The following is a 20,575-nucleotide window of genomic DNA, read 5'->3' on the forward strand; positions in this document are numbered from 1 at the left end:
TTTCTGGGCCTGAGTGACAGCGCTCTACACCAATCGCTGTCCCGGAACTTGACGCCGCTCCTCCGAGCGTCAGGAAGACGCTGCACTTCCCAGGCCCCACCAGCCGCGGCTCCTGCTCCGACCCCACAGCCCACCGCCGGCGGCTGGGCGCTGCCGAGACCCGGGGCGCACGCGATTGGCGTCTGCCAGTGCGAAGACTGTGCCGCCGCCACAACCGAGGCGTCAAAGGGGGACGCCCGGCCTCTGGGCCGCTGCCCGCGCTGTCTCTTCGTTGTTGGGAGAGCCGTCCGCTCAGGAGGCGCCCCGCGACCGGCGCGATGAGTGCCAACGAGGACCAGGAGGTGAGCCACCCGGCTCAGGGCCCTCTCCCGGCGCGGGCGCGGCGCGCAGCCCCGGGCACCGGTGAGACCTGGTGCCCGGACGGGCTGCCCGGCACGTGCCCTGCGCCCTCGGAGCCGGCCGGGGTGCCCCGAGTTCCCCAGGGTCCCACCCAAGCGCGCGTGAATGATCAGGAGTCCGCCTCTGCCTCTCGTCCCCCCTCATTTTTCATGTTTGCAAATCCTGGAGTCTCGGTTTCCTTAATAACAGGGATGAGCGTCCTTGGTACACGATCCAGTGCTCTTGGCTCTCCTTGAATCCCATGTGTTCAGTGCCTGTTTACTGAGTTAGGCTGATCACCTTTAAATTTTAGTCTGGTCACCTTTTTAAATCTCTTGGCTAGTAGAGGGCTAATTGAGTTAGTTACATTTCTCATGGAAGAAAATGACATTAGTGATGCTTCTGTCCATATTGTTTGGGGAGATCTTTTACCTGTCTGTCTGTTTTGAGCATTCATGTACCACCTGAACTTACGGTTTATGCTCAGATATTTCCTGGTGAGATGCCATTTTGACATTGAATCATGCGATATTAGAGTTGGGAGTGGGTGCCACAGGCCGTCTGTAGGGGAACCTTCTAACTTTGATAGGTAGGTAAATGATAGCCGCAGGGCTGCACGGTAAGTAAGTGGTAGAATCGGGACTAGAAACCAGTTTTTACTGGGTGGTAGATAAGTTCACTGTTAATTTAGAGTATAATGCTTGAAACTTACCACTTTTACATGATAAATGTAATTGAATCTCTGGATTGGAAGTTAACCTTTAGAGAACCCAAAGTCCAACTAGTTAGCTAGTTGATATCTGAATCTCTTCTAAAATATTCTTGCCAGGTAAATTTCTAAGTGAATGTATTAATAGCTTTGTCTCCCTGCAAAGCAAAGAACATACAGTGTAATATTTCTCAAGAGTTTGACCATAGTCCCCTACCTTAGAACCATTTAGATGGTTGCTGGAAAACAGATGCCTGCACTCCACCCCAGACCTACTGAATCAGAATTTCTGTGGTGGGCCCAGGAATCTCCAGTTTAACAGGAAAATTTCATTCTTCTTTCAGATGATCGATGTTCTGATCTTTGCAGATAGTTTCCTGCCCAGTTTCTCAGACCTCTTCTCAGATGAAGTGGTTCCTTTTCGCTTGTCTTCACATATCCATTCTTTGTTCATTTCTTCACTATCCTGGAATCACATGTCTGTGGACAGATTTTAATCTTTTAAATGTCCTGTTTCAAAATTGTGGCATCATGCTGTTTTGTCTAGTTAAATTTACTGTCAACTAAAATCTTTTAAGTGCTTTATACCAAGCAATTTGTCTTTCATCTTCAATTTCTATATTTAGGTAGCTAAGTGTTAATACAAGTTCTACTTAACCTGCTAAATTTCATCATTAGCTTGCTTTTCAAAGACTTTTTGGGTTCTCATTCTGCCATCAGCATTATTCACCATCCCAACAAATTGTCATCTACAAATTTAATAAACTTGCCTTCTATTTTTGTACCTGTCCAAGTCATTAATTAAAATATGGGAAAGGATTAGGGACGGGAGTAGTACTGTATCTTGAGTAACGTTTTTGTTCTAATCTAATCTTAGTTATTCTTGAATCCAGCTTGAATTTCTGTTTTTTTTTTTTTTTGTTTGTTTGTTTTTTTTTCTGTAAAGGTAGCAAGAGAAACCTGTGGAGCCTGGCTGAAATCTGTATAGTCGGTGTTTTATGCCTTTCTTCATCGTGCCAATCAAGTTTCCCTTTCTAAGAAGGGTATATCTTGTTTTTCATATGCTTGCTAGGTCTTAGGAACTACTCCCAGTTCCTCACACACTATTTCTTCAATAATTTCTTTTTGCTGTTGTTATTGCTGTTTTTGAGACAGAGTCTCGCTCTGCAGCCCAGGTTGGATTGCAGTGGCCTGATCTCGGCTCACTGCAACCTCCACCTCCCGGGTTCAAGCAATTCTCCTGCCTCAGCCTCCTGAGTACCTGGGACTATAGGTGCCCATCACCACGCCCAGCTAATTTTTGTATTTTTAGTAGAGATGGGGTTTCACCATGTTGGCCAGGCTGACCTCGAATTCCTGACCTCAAGTGATCCGCCCGCCTCGGCCTCCCAAAGTGTTGGGATTGCAGGCATGAGCCACCACGCCCATCCAATAATTTCTTTTCTAAAATTTTGGCTGTAGATCAAGCCCACTTTCACCATCTTTAGTTTGTAGAACTCATGACTTGCATCTTTTTGAAAAACTCAAACGTGTACCCAAGTGTGGTCTTTCTTTACTTATTTTCTCAGGTATTCGTCAGTGATCACAGTGATGAACTTCTCAGTTGTAATAGCAAAATGTTCTAAGAACTATGTCCAAGCAAGGATTACTAGTTACATTTTCTCTGACAGTCCTGTCTCATCTCGGGGAGATACTTGTCAGCTTTTTTCTTCAAGTTATTTTTCTTGCCCTTAGGTGTTTTTTTAAAGCTTTGTATCACTGTGGGAAGGATTACATATAAAAGAAATGTGTGTAAATAATGGGAAAGTATTGTTTTTCATAGTTCTTATCTTCAGGTTTAATGCTGTTTCCACCCAGGTTCCTCTTCAGCAGGGTGCTGAGAGCACTTGCTCTGGAGTGGCTTTAAGCGGAGACTTCTTGCCTCCGTAGGAAGGAGAAAATAATAGGAGCCTCTTGACAGGGTTGATGTGAGAAGTCAGTGCGATAATACATTGTACAGTGCTTAGCAGTGCCTGACACAGAGTTTGAAAGTATCATTGGTAGTAATTTTGTCATGTGTTGCTGCATGCACCTGTGTGGTAAGTACCTAAGGTATGTAAGTTAGTCAAGATTTACATAGTTGAGTGGGCTTGAATGAGAAAGTAAAGACCCTCTATTTCTAATTCATTTATGCCACTAAACAAAACTCATTCAGTTCTTTATTTCAGATGGAACTAGAAGCATTACGCTCTATTTACGAAGGAGATGAAAGTTTCCGGGAATTAAGTCCAGTTTCTTTTCAATATAGGGTAAGACATGGCATGAGTAAGAGCATTTAGAACTTTGCTAGAAAAGACTAAAAGTGGCTAAAAATGCTTATTTTGTTTTTTAAACTTGTTTAAATTTATTATGTCTGTATTTTCTATAGCATTTAAATGGAAACATCAGTCATTTTTAACATTTGAAAACTTAGTTCAGAAACTTTTAAAAAACCAGGATAAACTTGTTTTTATTGTACCAGAATCATAAGCTGTTAGAAACGGAGAAAACCTTAAAAATTATGTGATCTTATCTTTAACATAAAATAGTAACAGTAGGGCTGGGCGCGGTGGCTCACGCCTGTAATCCCAGCACTTTGGGAGGCCGAGGTGGGTGGATCACAAGGTCAGGAGATCAAGACCAGCCTGGCCGACATGGTGAAACCCCATCTGTACTAAAAATACAAAAAATTAGCCGGGCATGGTGGCCCGTGCCTATAGTCCCAGCTACTCGGGAGGCTGAGGCAGGAGAATAGCGTGAACCTGGAAGGCAGAGCTTGCAATGAGCCGAGATCACGCCACTGTGACAGAGTGAGACTCTGTCTCAAAAAAAAAAAAAAAATAGTAACAGTATTTTATTTTGTAAATAAGTCATATAAACCTTTTATTCAAATGATTATAAGTAGGCGGGGCACAGTGGCCCACACCTTGAATCCGAGAACTTTGAGAGGCTGAGGCGGGTGGATCACCTGAAGTCAGGAGTTCAAGACCAGCCTGGCCAACATGGTGAAACCCTGTCTCTACTAAAAATACAAAAATTAGCCAGGCATGATGGTGCACACCTGTAGTCCCAGCTACTTGGGAGGCCGAGGCAGGAGAATTGCTTGAACCCGGGAGGCGGAGGTTCCAGTGAGCAGAGATTGTGCCGCTGTACGCCAGTCTGGGCGACAGAGTGGGACGCAAAAAAAAGCAAATGATTATAAGTAGCGAAATGGGAAAGTTTTTGGAAAAGATTCACAGTTATTATTAACATGTCACAATTTAAACTATGAGAAATGATCCTTATGCAGGATCGATGGATGACCGTCACAGAAAATAAGTTTCTGTTCTCAATTCCCTTTCAAGCTTAACAGTCCTTACACCATCTCCAAGTATATAATGACCAGGGACCTCAAATGTCTCAAGTTCACAGTGGATCTAAGTCCTAGGCCCTTCTGTTTGAATCCAGTTGCTACTCTCTCCTTAGCAAATGGGAGGTTGAGAATTTCCCTATACTTTCCTAAATGTCTCATTCACCATGGCAGTGATTTAGAGCACACTGTGCAGAATGCTGCAGGACATTTATATGTACTATCAGACAGACACTGATGTGACCCATAGCATGGATTTAAGAGGAATGAGACATGAGATTAGGAGACAGCGTGTTGATAGTCAAAGGGTCAGGGGTAAAGTTCTGCCTGTGTCCTAAGTCACACTACTCAGTTCTTGCACAGAATAGTCTGGTAGCCTTCTAGTTGACTTCCTTGATTTAGTACTTTCTTTAGCTTCCCCCTTATACTCCACCATTAGTCCTCCAACCGTACTAGCTGGCTGTCTGAAACATTTGTCATCCCATTCTCTTGTTCAAAAATGTTCCTCCCGGCCGGGCGCGGTGGCTCAAGCCTGTAATCCCAGCACTTTGGGAGGCCGAGACGGGTGGATCACGAGGTCAGGAGATCGAGACCATCCTGGCTAACATGGTGAAGCCCCGTCTCTACTAAAAAATACAAAAAACTAGCCGGGCGAGGTGGCGGGCGCCTGTAGTCCCAGCTACTTGGGAGGCTGAGGCAGGAGAATGGCGTGAACCTGGGAGGCGGAGCTTGCAGTGAGCTGAGATCCGGCCACTGCACTCCAGCCTGGGTGACAGCGAGACTCCATCTCAAAAAAAAAAAAAAAAAAGTTTCTCCATGGGTTCCTCTTGCCTATAAAATGAGGACTAAATTTTTTCACATGACACTCCAAATCCTTCTGTTTGTTTCTGTCTCTCCAAACTTCCCCCACCACTCTCATGCCTTAGACATAATGGGTTGTTAGATTTTTCCCCCATATATTTTTTTCTAGTACTGTGCTTTTGCACACACTGTTTAATCTTTCCCTCACCTCAGGTCCATTATGCCCCTGCCTCTCCTTTAAGGCCTAGCTCAGGCCTCCTCTGTGACACATTAATATTTGGGCCATGTCTCCTGTGTCTGCTCTGACTTTGAATCAGAATTAGCCATTCCCCATTTCTTCATACTTTGTTTTGTTACTTTGGAATTATTATTCATATTGCAGTTTTGTAAGTTATATAAATATCTGTCTTGAAGATAGGAATGGCCTTGTCTCTATCTTTGTATCTTCAGTACCCAGCACAGTGTGAGGCATGTGATAATTTATTCCTAAATGCACCATGAGAAAGGATGTAGTGATTGCATGAAGCAGGTAACTTTTATCACTTTTTATCATCTATGTTTAAAACATAAACATAAACCAATGACATCTATTATGGAGATAATCCTTATCCAGGTCTATCAGTAGATCCCTACATTTATTTTAATAACAATACAGACGAGATTAGCATAGCCCTGTGCAAGGATGAGATGTTGATTCATGTATCATTCCATAGTTTTACTAGAAAATCACCATTTTGCAACCACCAGTATGATAGTTGATTCAGTTACCATTGAGGACTGTTAATGAAGGCTAAAGCCTTTGGGTGAAAGGTTGTTGAGGAACAACTGTAGAGTTGCCCCACAGATGATGATGATTTTTTTTTTAATAGGAACAGGTCCTGCTATGTTGCCCAGGCTGGTCTCTAACTCTAGGCCTCAAGTAATCCTCCCGCCTCAGCTTCCCAAAGAGCTGGGATTACAGACATGAGCCACCTCACCCAGCGAGATTATTCCTTAATTACAAAATGAAAGGGTTTACGTTGAAGAGATCTGGAGAAGATCACTGTAACCATGTGATCAATCTTAGCGTCACTAATGATGATTCTGGAAGATCTTGTGTGCCTCCTCATATGATGCTATGGGAAGATGCCACATCACCTCTATAGTTTTCTTACCAAAAATGTTTAATTTGAATGAGTTCAGATCTGGGGACATTATATAAGAAAACTAGCCTGTATTATTTTTGGTTTAAAAGGCAGGGGAAGCCAGGCACAGTGGCTCATGCCTATAATCCTAGCACTTTGGGAGGCTGAGGCAGGAAGATCACTTGAGCTCAGGAGTTCGAGACCAGCCCGGGCAACATAGGGAGACCTTATCTCTACCGAAAGTTTTTTAAAATTAGTCTGGTATGGGGCACATGCCAGCTACTTGAGTGACTGGGGTGGGAGGTTTTTGTGTTGTTTTTTTTTTTTTGAGATGGAGTCTTGCTCTGTCGCCAGGCCGTAGTGCAGTGGTGCGATCTCAGCTCACTGCAACCTCCACCTCCTGGGTTCAAGCGATTCTCCTGCCTCAGCCTCCCGAGTAGCTGGGACTACAGGCGCTGCCACCACGCCTGGCTAATTTTTACGTTTTCAGTAGAGACGGGGTTTCACTGTGTTGGCCAGGATGGTCTCGATCTCTTGAGCTCAGGTGATCCGCCCACCTCAGCCTCCCAAAGTGCTGAGACTACGGGCTTGAGCCACCATACCCAGCTGATTTCTTTTTTTATTTTTTCACTTTTGCCACAGACTCTTGCTCTGTCGCCTGGGCTGGAGTGCAGTGGCACAGTCTCAGCTCACTGCAACCGCTGTGATCATGCCACTGCACCCCAGCCTGGGCAATTGAGTGAGACCCTATCTCAAAAAAAAAAAAAAAAAGCAGGGGAGAAGGCTGGAGACTGTTCTAAATTAAAGCAGAATAAAGAGGCAGAGCAACCCAGTGCAATCCATGATCCCTCAATGGATTATGGATTTGTGGATTGGGATGATGCCTATTAAAGGACACTTTAGATATGATTGGGTAGTTTTTAATATAGTTTATGCATTAGGTAGTATTTTTGTACCAATGTTGAATTTCTTGGGTGTAATAATGATCTTGTGGTTATGAAGAAGATTGTCCTTTTCTTAAGATACTTTACTCAAATATTGAGGAAATTTCATTACTGTTAAATGTTTCAGCAAAAACCAAAGGGGGAAAAAATCACATTGGGAGAGGAGGAGTTGATGCTATGGTGGAAAGGGGGATGGATAAAGTAAATGGGGCAAAAAGTATTTGGTGAATGAGATCAGTGTCAGTGAGTGTTCATTATACTATTTCAATTTTTCTTTAAGATTAAAAATGTTTAAATAAAAAGTTGGCAGAGCAAAAGAAGAGTGTCTTTATTCAGAAATTGTTATCAGCTGAAGGCATTCCTTTCCCTTATCCTTTGCCTTTTCCTTCTTTCTCTCAGTTTTAAATTTCATTTTCTTACACCTCTTGGGGTTGTGCCTCTTGGGATTTAGCAGTTGGATAACTTAAAACAAAGATGAGGTGTGTCGAGTTTGTGAATTGCTTTTGTCCACTCTCTTTCTGTATCCCACGGATAAGTTGATGTCTTACTTTCATCCTCAGAAAACGGGTGAAAACACTAAAAACTCCCTAAGATGGAGGCGTGGTACTAGAAAAGCTGGTAGGCTGGTTAGGGACAGGACATGGGCATAAACTGAACCTATGAAGGCACGCTAGGACTAAATTAAATTCAGACTGTCCTGTGACTCCTTTCACCCCTGCTCGTTCCTAGCCTGTGTCCCTGTACTTTTCAGAATATTACATTTCTGATCTGAGCATGAGTATTGGAAAGAATTCACCCTTTTGAAGATTATAATTTAGTTTTCTGTCTTTTTATCACTTTATACAAGCCTAAGATTTCCCCTTCTCTTCAGATAGGTGAAAATGGTGATCCCAAAGCCTTCTTAATAGAGATTTCCTGGACAGAAACATATCCCCAGACACCTCCAATTCTATCTATGAACGCTTTTTTTAACAACACCATGTGAGTAGTGTCTTGTTTTTACTGCTTTTCATTTCACGCTCTGTTACACTTTTCTCTCAGCAAGGTTTTTTTGCTGTGCATTGTAGATCGTCTGCTGTAAAGCAGAGTATATTAGCCAAGCTGCAGGAAGCAGTGGAAGCTAATCTGGGAACCGCGATGACCTATACCTTGTTTGAATATGCCAAAGACAATAAAGAGCAGTTCATGGAGGATCACAATCCCATTAACTCTGCAGTGAGTGTGTGATTATTTTTTTGCCAGATTCTTTTGTTGTTTTCGTTTTGCTGTTAGTAATAAATTTGTACTAGTTAATATATATTCAGAATTGGAAGAAGACTTGGTTAAAGTGAGAGTTACCCCTGAGTTAAATAAGAACAATGAATTTCAGATTTTTTCTATTTAACCTAGAAAATGATATGATATTCTCTAGATTTTTATCCTTTATCAAAGACCAGTATTTGTTTAATCTCTTCATAAAGCTTAGACAGCTAAGGGATCTCTTAGGCAGTGCTAAAATAAGTATGAAATTGCTTTCTCCATGAGGCTTGTTTTGTTGTAAGTAGTCTTGCCACAGTTCAATTTGTAGGTGTTGCAGCATGTGGAAACTTTATTGAATAGAAAAAATTGTTTTATTATTATTTCTAGAATAGTTTTAGGAAATATTTCTTTCATGGCCTTAAACAACTGTGTATGAGACCCCTTTACACCACGTCATGCACTAAAAGACTTTGAGTGGTTCAGTATAATTTAGTGTTGTCTTGTGAACCCCCAGTGGTAAGCTTTTGGCAGCAAGGCCTGTTTTCTGTTTGAGTGGTTTTGGCTTTCACATTCCCAACAGGGCACAGAACCCCAAGAGGCAACTGGAGGAGCAGTGGAGGGTGGTAGCTAAGATCATGGACTCTGGGCTAGACTGCCTGGGTTCACATCACTGCACCACTTACCAACTCTGTGACTTTGGGCAAGTTTCTTAATCTTTCTGTGCTCAGTTCCTCATCTGTAAAATGGGGGTTATGTAGTATCTACCTCCTAAGATTGTGGTGAGGATCAAGTGTGTGGTATGTGGAAAACATTTGCAGCAGTGCTTAGACCTAGTAAGTGTTTTAAATTTTAGCTATCATATACCCTGACTGCATTAATCCAAATGTCTTAAATTTTTTCTTCTGGAAACCAGGATGTTCTAGGTAGGCACATGTGATTTTTCTAAAGACATGTTTAAACTGTCAAATATTCACACTGAGAAATAGCTCTGTAAAGAAAAAAAAAGGTTTTAATTGAATTTCCAAATAATAGCAAGTTAATTGAATTGTAAAACTACCTTACAACCTCAGATCTTTAACATAATGCTGATAATCAGATCCTCCTTCCCAAGATGTTGGTTATAACAATTGAACTAATATGACGTCCTTTGATCTGAACTTTTAAAAGAGTGAAACCAATAATGTGTTAAGGGCACCTGATTTTAAAAATTAATCATACTAATACAGGATTCTTTTATTTCATAAGTGTAAAAATTATCAACCCACTTCAGGGTGTAGCTGTATTTAGTGTAACACAAGTTGTAAGGTATGAGGCTGATAATTGTTTCTTTTTTTAGACATCGATAAGCAATATCATCTCAATTGAAACTCCTAATACAGCCCCATCAAGTAAGAAAAAAGACAAAAAAGAACAACTTTCAAAAGCCCAGAAGCGTAAGCTGGCAGACAAAACAGGTTTGTGTGTGTTTCTTTTCTCTTTTTTTTTTTTTAGACTGAGTCTTTCTCTGTCGCCCAGGCTGGAGTGCAGTGGCATGATCTCAGCTCACTGCAACCTCCATCTCCCAGGTTCAAGCAGTTCTCCTGCCTCAGCCTCCTGAGTAGCTGGGACTACAGGCACAGGCCACCACACCCGGCTAATTTTTGTATTTTTAGTAGAGACGGGGTTTCACCATATTGGCCAGGCTGCTCTTGAACTCCTGACCTCAGGTGATCTGCCTGCCTCTGCCTCCCAAAGTCCTGGGATTACAAGTGTGAGCCACCACACCCAGCTGTTCTTTTTCTTTTATAACCCAGATAAATGGATTGCTTTTTACTGTGATCTGGTGGATATATCTAGATTAATTCTCTACTCTTTCTTGGAGCATTTGGGCCAGTGAACTTTTGGGTCACATATGTATCTTGAAAATATTTCGGGAGGCTGAGGCAGGAGGATCGCTTGAACCCAGGAGGCAGCCGTTGCAGCAAGCCGAGATGGTGCCACTGCACTTTAGGCTGGGCAACAACAGCAAAACTCTGTCTCAAAAAAAAAAAAAAAAGAAAACCTTTACTACTACTTCATCACAAGAGGTCGCCATTTGAAAAAAAAGGTAACTGAGTGGCAAAGTATAAATGAGTCTAGAGGTTGAGGAACATTCACATAGTCTACAAAAACATGTTCTACCTGGAGTTCTAACATGTTTGGGATTGTGTTTACCTCTTTATTAGCTGTGTGTTATTAAAAATTTTTTGAAATACAGCTTTCATTTGAAATGAATACTGGTATACCATTAGGTGTTAGTGTGATAAATAATTTAACATTTTTGCCTGTAGTTAACTTATTTATACAACAATAATATTTGAGAACAGAATTCTCATATGTTCTAAACAAGAATTCTTTAGAAGAAGATTATAAACTCCAGCTCATACCAACAGTAATATTTGATTGCTTTTCTTTATTTAACCTGAAAACTTGCAAATTGATTAACAGTCTGTAAACTTTTTCACCGGGCAAATGAGGACATTGTCATTTGTATCTATGTGTGTGCTACTATGTGAGGTTAAAAGTTTCTCTTGAGAAGAACAGATCCTTTTATTTTGGTGAGGGCCTTTTTTTTTTTTTTGAGACAGAGTCTCGCTCTATCACCCAGGCTGGAGTGCAGTGGCCGGATCTCGGCTCACCGCAACTGCCACCTCCTGGGTTCAGGCAATTGTCCTGCCTCAGCCTCCTGAGTAGCTGAGACTACAGGCATGTGCCACCACACCTGGCTAATTTTTGTATTTTTTGTAGAGATGGGGTTTCACCATATTGGCCAGGCTGATCTCAATCTCCTGACCTCGTGATCTGCCCGCCTCGGCCTCCCAAAGTGCTGGGATTACAGGCTTGAGCCACTGCGTCCGGCCTGGTGAGGGCCTTTTAAATGCCCTTTCTTTTGCAATGGAATGGCAGGTTTTCTGTGATTTATGTTCTATTTAATGTCTGTCTATGGCAAATAGCAACTCTGTGTTTGTCCCCAAAATACATTTTTGAAATGGTAATGGTTTGTGAAATAAAAAAAAGTAGGAATTCATTCTACCTAATGTCAGAGCAGCATTAAAGTATAAAGACAACTGAAACAGTAAGTTGTTAGCCATTACAGTCTGTTGTCAAAAGTTTGGTTTATCTCTCTTTGAATGTTGTAGCGTCTATGTCAGTGAGGTACTATTGCCTTCGTACATGATGATCTGTGATCACTCTGGTTCATTAATATCTCCCTACCTTCATCTCTTTGATGATGCCCACCTAAAGCCATTGCCCTCCTATAATGACAGTATAGGAGTTTGTGACTTGGAGCTTTCATTCTAAATAAAATTTTAATGGGACAACCATGGCACTGTGGCTAAGTTTTAGTTAACCAAAACTGGGATGTGCCCCCTATAACCAGTAACCAGTGGGATACGATTCTTCTTGGCATAAAAGAGAAAAGAACCAATAGCATCTAAAATTGAGCTCCAATAATATTGCTTCTCTCCTGTAAGTATCATGGGTTAATTTCTTTTTCCCTAGCTGGAAAATTCATATAATGTACTTATTTTGAGTGTAAGTTTTGAAGGTTTCATAAAGTTGAGACGTGTGTGTTATACATCAAGCATAAAGGAAATCAAGCCATTTTAAATTCAAGAATTTTTAGATAGTATTTGTTAAACTATTCTTTAAGTTTGAATATTCTGTTAAAGGAATAAAAGCACTTTGTACATGAATGAATTATAAGCTAGTTTCCAAGCAATCCCAACAGATTAAAGCCCTTTTTAAAGAATGTTAAATAATGAATATTTTATCAGAGCATAGCAACTAATACATAAGTTAGCCAGCCCTCCTCTTAGTCTTGAAGCCAAGCCAAACATATATTTGTGAGTCCTCCTGTCTTAAGCCTAGCTTCTGGGTATGAAACACTAATTTATTAAACAGAGCAATACAACTTCTTACTTAAATAAACAGTGACCTTATATAAAGCAGTAGCTTCATCCAAATGCATGAAACTAATAAATGGATTAACTGCTCTTCTGGCATTACCAACGCATCTCCGTATTTTTTCCTTGATACCAGGTTTTGTCTTGGATAGCAATACCATAAATGTAAAAAAGGAGTATACCTAAAATATTTTGCAAGTATTCCCAGGAGAACAGTATCGATTCATAATGATAAACTCTTTTTCCAACTTAGTAATATGTCATTTAAATTTTTAACCTATTCGTGAATAATAGTATATAAAATCTTATATTATTACATATTATTTAGAATATTAATTTAAAGCTAGCTGGTTGGTCTTAGAAATAAAGTTACTATTTTTTGTCTTCTAGATCACAAAGGAGAACTTCCTCGAGGCTGGAACTGGGTTGATGTTGTGAAGGTATATAACATTTATATTCTAGTCTTTGAACTTGTTATGATTATTACCAGCAAATAATGAAATTCTCATTTTTTGTTTTCCCCTTCACAACCTTTGAAATTTACTGGGATGTCTGTTTCTTTTTTACATTCAGCATGTAAGTATTTTTGAAATACCTTTTACATTCTTCTCTTCCCTACACTCTCAATTTTAGATTCTTTTTTTTTTTTTTTTAATAATGGAAAATTTGCAGAAGTTACAACTACAATATAGTATGACTATGTAAGTACATCTTAAGAATGCAGATGCTTAGGGCACAGTGGCTCACACCTGTAATCCCAGCACTTTGGGAGGTCAAGGTGGTTGGATCAGCTGAGGTCAGGAGTTCAAGACTAGCCTGGCCAACATGGTGAAACCCTACAAAAATTAGCTGAGCATGGTGGCACACAACTGTAGTCCCAACTACTCAGGAGGCTGAGGCAAGAGAATTCGCTTGAACACAGGAGATGGAGGTTGCAGTAAGCTGAGATCGTGCCTCTGCACTCCAGCCTGGGTGACAGAGTGAGACTCCATCTCAAGAAAAAATACTGCAGATTCTTAAATATGACTCCAAGTTATCAACAATACATGGAAACTGAAGAAAACCAGATATAGAAAAGAATGTTTTACTTTCTTAGTAGAAATTACTTTTAAGTTTTTTGTTTTTGAGACAGGGTCTTGCCCTATCACCCGGGCTAGCTGGTGGCATGATCACAGCTCACTGCAGCCTTGACCTCCCAGGCTTAAGTGATCCTCAGCCTCCTGACTAGCTGGGATCAAAGGCATGTGCCACCATGCCCGGCTAATTTTTTTTCGTTATTTGCAGAGACAGATATGTTGCCCAGGCTGGTCTTGACCTCCTGGGCTCAGGTGATCCTTCTACCTCAGCCTCACAAAGTGCTGGGATTACAGGCGTCAGCCACCACACCTGGCCCCAGTTTTTGTGGGTTTTATTAAGGACAGATCTTAAACGTAGTTGTTCATCATACCAAGAACAATTTTCTGTTTTTGTTTAACATTGTTTGCTTTCATTTTGAATTTATCTGCCTACACGTCTCAAATTTTTCTTGTATTAGCTGTAGTTTCAAATACGTTAAACTAATTTTTAACACAGTAAATTAATTCTCTTTGTAGGACTTAATGAAATAAATTTTGCATTCCATTTAGTGCCACAACTACTGTGAGAAGTGTTTAATGTGATGCAAGGGTAGTTAAAGACTAGGATTTTAGTGAGGACCCACAAACACAGGCAATTTACAAGCAGTGTGTTCTTAAACCTTTTTGTTTTGTTTTGGGTTTTTTGTTATTGTTTTGTTTTTGAAGACAAGGTCTGGTTCTGTTGCCCAAGCTGGAGTGTAGTGGCGTGAACATGGCTCAGTGCAGCCTTGACCTCCCCAGATTAGGCGATCCTCTCACCTCAGCATCACATGTAGCGGGGGCCACAGTACCCAACTTTTTTATTTTTACTAGAGACAGGGTCTCACTTTGTTGCCCAGGCTGCTGGTTCTGAACTCCTGGGCTCAAGTGATCATCCCACCTTGGCCTCCCAAAGTGCTGGGGTTACTGGCATGAGCCACTGCTCCTGGCTTTTTTTTTTTTTTTTTTTTTTTTGAAGTTGAGTCTTGTTCTGTCACCCAGGCTGGAGTGCAATGGCTTAATCTCAACTTACTGCACCCTCTGCTCCTGGGTTCAAGCAATTTTCGTGCCACAGCCTCCCAAGTAGCTGGGACTACAGGCATGCACCACCATACCTGGCTAATTTTTGTGTTTTTAATAGAGATGGGCTTTCGCCATGTAGACCAGGGTGGTCTCAAACTCATGGCCTCAAGTGATCCCCCTCGCCTCTGCCTCCCAAAGTGTTAGTATTATAGGTATGAGCCACGGTACCCAGCCCTGGCCATTTTCTTAAACTTTATGTGAAAGCCAGCAGTTTGTTCCATGGAATGCATTTTCTATTGAAACTTTAAAATAATCTTAGTGCTCCCAGTAGCTAATACAAAATTATTTCCTGGGAGTGGGGCCCTAACTTACAATTGGAAGAAACGCAGTATTTCTTCCTCCCCTATATAAGACAGCTGTATGAGTGAAGCCTCTGGCGTTCTCTCATTTTCCCAGGCCCTTCTTCACTGATGCTCGATGGCTACTCATGTGTCCTACGTGTGCCAACATAAAGCCTAACCAGCTAAATTCATTCTTTCCTCCAAATATACTGTGCTCCAGAATGAGTAATTTTCTTAGTCAAAATGTTGCCTCTCTTAGTGCAGCTCTAAGCCGAAAGTGAGAAGAAAAAGAATCTGATCTAAAGGTGTTGATAGTGCTCCTCCTTCCCTAGCTCCAGAAGTTTTTATTTTTAAGAGTCCCTGTTAATATAAATAGAACTCCAATTTGTTACAAAGAGTAAAATTCAAATTATCCAGTAATCTTGGGAGATAAAAGAAGTTTTTTGTTGTTTTTCTTGTTTGTTTGTTTTTGAGACAGTTTCGCACTTGTTACCCAGGCTGCAGTGCAGTGGCGCAATCTCAGCTCACTGCAACCTCCACCTCCCAGGTTCAAGTGATTCTCCTGTCTCAGCCTCCCAAGTAGCTGGAATTACAGGCGCTTGCCACCACGCCCCGCTAATTTTGGTATTTTTTAGTAGAGATGGGGTTTCACCATGTTGGCCAGGCTGGTCTTGGAACTCCTGACCTCAGGTGATCCACCTGCCTCGGCCTCCCAAAGTGCTGGGATTACAGGCATGAGCCACCATGCCCAGCCCGAAAGAAGATATTTTTAAGGAGGTTACCACTTAGACATAATTTGGTCTCTGAATCTATTATGCTAAGCCAGTAGTTTCCAACTGTGGGCTTTAGACCCCTGGGATGTCCCTGAGGGACTGTCTCGGGGTAGGCAAGGTCAACACTATCTGCATCATAATACTAAGATGATGTGTGCCCCTTAACCCTTTTTTTTTTTTTTTTTTTTTTTTTTTTTTTTTTTTTTTTTTTTTGAGATGCAGTCTTGCTCTGTCACCCAAGCTGGAGTTCAGTAGCGCAATTTCAGCTCACTGCAACCTCCACCTCCCAGGTTCAAGCAATTCTTCTACCTCAGCCTGGGACTATGTGCATGCACCACCATACCCGGCTAATTTTTGTATTTTTAGTAGAGATGGGGTTTCACCCTATTGGCCAGGCTGGTCTCGAACTCCTGACCTCAAGTGATCCGCCCATCTCAGCCTCCCAAAGTGCTGGGATTACAGGTGTGAGCCACCACGCCTGGCCTTAACCCATTTTCTTATGAAACTTCTCTGGCGTTTTCCAGAAGCTACATGACATTTGATGATGCCATCACTAATACTCTTAAAGCACTAAGAGAACATGTGCTTGTATTTTCTTATGTTTACCAGAATTTTCTCAATTAGTAGGTTGAGGATGTGCATATTAACCCAGGTTGTTCTTAGTACTGCTACTGTGTTGTTAGCTGTCTTCCATTATACCTGATTTACTGTTGAAGCATATTTGTGAAAAGCCAGCTGTCTTCCACTGAGCTTGATAATAAAGAGATTTGGGGTGGGGCGTGGTGGCTCACGCCTGTAATCCCAGCACTTTGGGTGGCCTAAGCAGGAGGATTGCTTGAGCCCAGGAGTTCAAGACCATCTGGGAAACTTGGTGAGACTCCCTCTCTACAAAAAGTTTTAAAATTTTAAGAATGGGAAGAGGTCCTCAGGCGCCGAAATATTTGAGAACCAGCACCTTTAGTAGTTTCTGCTTTTCACAACTTCCCACACCCTCTAGCGTTCTTGTCAGGTGCAGTGGCCTTTCTCAGTAGCTGGAGCACTAGTCTGATCAGAATCGTCTTTGTATTTTATCTGCCCCCCTTTACCCCAAATTTGCCAACCCCTGCCAAAGATTTTTCTTAGAAAAAAAACTGCAATGCAAAAATAAGACTTTTATATTTTCAAAACCGTAAGAATTTATTGTCTGGTTAAGATGGTAAATCTTATGTTACGTATTTTTTTATTTGACCACAATTTAAAATTATTTTTAGAAAATTTAAAAAAGAATGTGTGATAGAAAACAAGAACTTGAAGAATGTCATTCATTTTTATAGATGGTGCTTCTATTGGTGTATTCTTGGTTCCAGTTTATTCCCTAGAAAGCTTCAAGAGTGTCCACTCACCTACCCACCACCTCTTTCTGTTGAGTTTAGATTTTTGTCGAGGTTACATTTTGAAACCTGTTTGAAGTAGCTGAGCTTGAAGTTGAAAAGTAGCTACATGTGATAAAAGCTACAGGTGATTTAAGTTACTTGAACCTTGTTGCCTATAGTTTAATTTTGATACTCCATGGAAATAATGAACTCAGAAAACATCACTTAAACTTGTTGACTATATTCTCTCTTTTTTTTATAGTTAAGCAAAACTGGCTCTAAGGATGATGAGTGAGTAGCACTTGGAATTTGAGACAAGGAGAGAGCATTCTTTAAAAAGTAAAACTGGGTTCAAAATCTTTCATTACTATTTTCTGGTATTGAGGTGGCTTTTTATAAAACAATTTTTTATATGTTTCTTACATTAAAAAGGTTGTAAGTTGAAAGTTCATGAAGAGATCTGGTTGTATTAAATTATTTTCACAAACTTGCCTTAATAAAAGGTGAAAATGTTAATGTTTAGTATACTTTATGAAGCCTCTTGAGCTTCGTAAATGAACAGGCGTGGGGAATAAGAATCAGTGTTAATTTATATGATCTTATCCTGGTGGATGCGCTATTTTCTTAAAGGAGAATGAAGCCCTTTTCAAACTGTCATCCCAGTGGAGCAGAGTACTCAGTGTAACAGTTACTCCATGGTGCAATCCATATTAATAGGCTTCTCATCTTTAAGCCTTCATCTCTTCTTTTGCTTAATTACTGAACCATAAATTGCTTCAGAGAAATTTAAATGCTGGTATTAGAACTTTATACATGATACTTTCTGTAGTTTCTTTTAATTTTTGAAAGGTCAACTGCTTCCCTATAATAACTTAATATCTGTTTATACTTTTCTCTTGATTTGGTTCAAGATGTTTGATCATGAGTGCTTTGAGTGATATGCAGAATAGGAGAATATAAAAGCAAATCTGCCAAATACACTAGAAAGCATTTCAGTAAGAAATACTGGCCCTTCTTTAAAACATTTCTCTTGCATATACCAGGATGGGAGTAAAAGATGCCTTAATGTTTAATTTTTGTATTGTTGGAGACATTGATTTTAATAAAATCCTATTTATCTGCTGTTGCGTGCTTTTAGTTGTTGGATAACTGAGGTCTCCTAAATGGTTCAACATAAAACCACATTTCAAGTCTTGTTTCTTTTTTGGAGTGTCTTTTCAAGTATTCAAATGTATTTCTCAACCTGAGCATCTTTTTAATCATGTACATGGGAGTCTTTTATATGCTGAACTGTTACACGTGCTTGATTTAAAAATAATAATAATAGAGGAAACTATTGGTCTACTTGTACCAGGAAAAGTTTCTGATGTTTATGTGTTTGTACAGTGATTTTGTATATGCGCCCAGCTTTAAGAACACATAAAACTGTTATGTCTGGTAGGGAGCTTGTTAGTGCCTCAAGTTACACCTGTGCAGCTTGGGTCTGAGTTTTGATAGAACAATAAACGTTTAAAGAAGTTAAGAGTAGTTTGAGCTGTGTCCGCAGTTTTCACTCATTAACTGACTTCAGCTAAATAGTTTGAATTATAGGGTAAGTATAATGACAGCAAAGGAGTTAATCTCATTTTCAAAAACTGTTTCACATTTTATTTATTGAATTAATATAGAGCAAAACGTTAAAATTCAGGACCACTGGAATATGGCAACTTATGTTTCAGGGTTGTGTGTGGGCAGTATTTGTCGTTGTATTGGTTTGTCTTTTGTTTTGGAAGAAACATCTGCTGGTGGAATAAAATACTTTGTTTTGCTCTGAGGAGACTGAAATTGTTCAGGCTTATTATGGCTCATAGATTACAGAGAATGATGCTACTTACATGCCAGTGAAATATTTTTACTCTTTTTATATGAAATGTACAAATTTCTAGGAGTGATGGTGATGGTGGTGCCTCTTATTACCTTATGTAAAACACTTGAACAGCCTCATCAATATTGCCGTCATCTGTTTAACACTCCCAGTATATTTTCTCAATGTCTGTTTACTTAAAATGTTGTGGAGTGACATAATTAATAAGCAATAAAGTCTGAATTATACACAGTGATTTATCTTCACATGTTATTTCACATCACTTCAGAGAGAATTGTTGATTTTATAAATCTGCATGGCCTTATGGTGCAAGATGTACCCTCCTACTAGAAACTATTCAAAATGTTGGATTAAAAAATGTGTTTTTTTTTGTTGTTGTTTTTTTGTTTTTTTGTTTTTTGAGACAGAGTCTCTCTGTTGCCCAGGCTAGAGTGCAGTGGCGCTATCTCAGCTCACTACAAGCTCCGCCTCCCGGGTTCACGCCATTCTCCTGCCTCAGCCTGCCGAGTAGCTGGGACTATAGGCGCCCGCCACTGCGCCTGGCTAATTTTTTTGTATTTTTAGTAGAGACGGGGTTTCACCGTGTTAGCCAGGATGGTCTCGATCTCCTGACCTTGTGATCCGCCCACCTTGGCCTCCCAAAGTGCTGGGATTACAGGCGTGAGCCACCGCCCGGCCTAAAAAATACTTTTCAAATGAGCTCACAGACAATAACGAATGCCTAGAGGCTAAAAAATTCAGTGAAAGTTGGAACCTGGAGGTTAAGGACAGCTTTAGTTTTCAGTTTCAAGGGTCCAGAAGACACGAGATGAAGGCCAGGATCAGCCTAGGTTAGGGAGTCACACCCCTGAAACATCTGTAAAACTGAGGCCCATCCTTCAGTGCGAGCCCTGAGGACATTTCTGTCTTGAACTGTGGTTCTGAATGGAAGAGTAAAATACAAGTATATACATATATATACACATATGTAAGTGTATATACACACACTCCTGACAGTTTGTGCCCCCAGGTTACCTCACACTGGGATTTCAGCCCAAATTCCTCCCCCATGTGTGATTTTAAAACAGAAACCCTCAAGCCAATGTTTTAGTTGAAAGTAGAACCAAATCACTAGGGGCTCTAGGTAATGGTGAGAAATGAACACACATCTGCTGTGTTCTTTCAGAACTCAACTTGAACCCAGACCACCAAGCAGCTGCCCCATAAAGAGTTTATGGAGTGTGCCCTCACAGTCAGAAATCACAATACATAAAAGCAAAGCGTGAGAGCCTGCCACAAAAATCTTAGGGGAGTGGGAGCTGCAAGGTATAGTGATACTGTACAGTGTGCTTCAAATAAGAAAATAGGGAACAAGAAAATTATCAGACAAGATTTGAAAACCAAAGAACTTCTTGAAATGAAAAAATTGAAATTGAAGTTAAAGATGACAAATACACTTGCAGTGAACCTTGACCACTCTGATATGTATAAATATCCTATGGAATGAAACTGGTACGAAGCCGGCAATTTGGATTTTCTCCTTTTGATTGCAGCATTCGAATCATTCCACATCATTTCTTCACAGGCCACAACTTTTTTTATTTGTTGGTTGGTTCAAGCTTTCACCAAGTCCTGCTTGGTTCTATAGATAGGCCTAACCC

General features: G+C 40.6%; 1 protein-coding gene and 1 non-coding gene across 4 annotated transcripts; both read left to right on the plus strand.

The window, feature by feature from the left end:
- The first annotated feature begins 57 nt into the window (after positions 1–57).
- RWDD4 (RWD domain containing 4) lies at positions 58–19,167 on the plus strand. Of its 3 annotated transcripts, none has more exons than XM_010377916.1 (8): positions 58–341; positions 3,295–3,375; positions 8,195–8,304; positions 8,391–8,538; positions 9,899–10,016; positions 12,879–12,928; positions 13,062–13,064; positions 17,334–19,167. In XM_010377916.1, the coding sequence occupies exons 1-8, from the start codon at positions 318–320 to the stop codon at positions 17,364–17,366; spliced, it is 567 nt and encodes a 188-aa protein (XP_010376218.1). In that variant the 5' UTR covers positions 58–317; the 3' UTR covers positions 17,367–19,167. The 3 variants fall into 3 exon arrangements, with proteins under 3 accessions (XP_010376218.1, XP_010376220.1, XP_030774751.1); XM_030918891.1 differs by having other exon boundaries at positions 70–341; positions 8,199–8,304; XM_010377918.1 differs by lacking the exon at positions 13,062–13,064.
- On the plus strand, positions 5,868–5,972 carry LOC115896087. Its single transcript, XR_004056069.1, has one exon. It is a non-coding gene; the product is annotated as a U6 spliceosomal RNA (small nuclear RNA).
- Positions 19,168–20,575: the final 1,408 nt, after the last annotated feature.

Source organism: Rhinopithecus roxellana, chromosome 2 (genome assembly GCF_007565055.1).
Source record: "Rhinopithecus roxellana isolate Shanxi Qingling chromosome 2, ASM756505v1, whole genome shotgun sequence".
NCBI lineage: Eukaryota > Metazoa > Chordata > Mammalia > Primates > Cercopithecidae > Rhinopithecus > Rhinopithecus roxellana.

Coding starts and splice junctions, on each gene's coding strand:
- RWDD4 (XM_010377916.1), top strand. CDS start 318: ATGAGTGCCAACGAGGACCAGGAG. Junction 8,305..8,390: donor GCTTTTTTTAACAACACCAT/GTGAGTAGTGTC, acceptor TGTGCATTGTAG/ATCGTCTGCTGTAAAGCAGA. Junction 8,539..9,898: donor ACAATCCCATTAACTCTGCA/GTGAGTGTGTGA, acceptor TTCTTTTTTTAG/ACATCGATAAGCAATATCAT.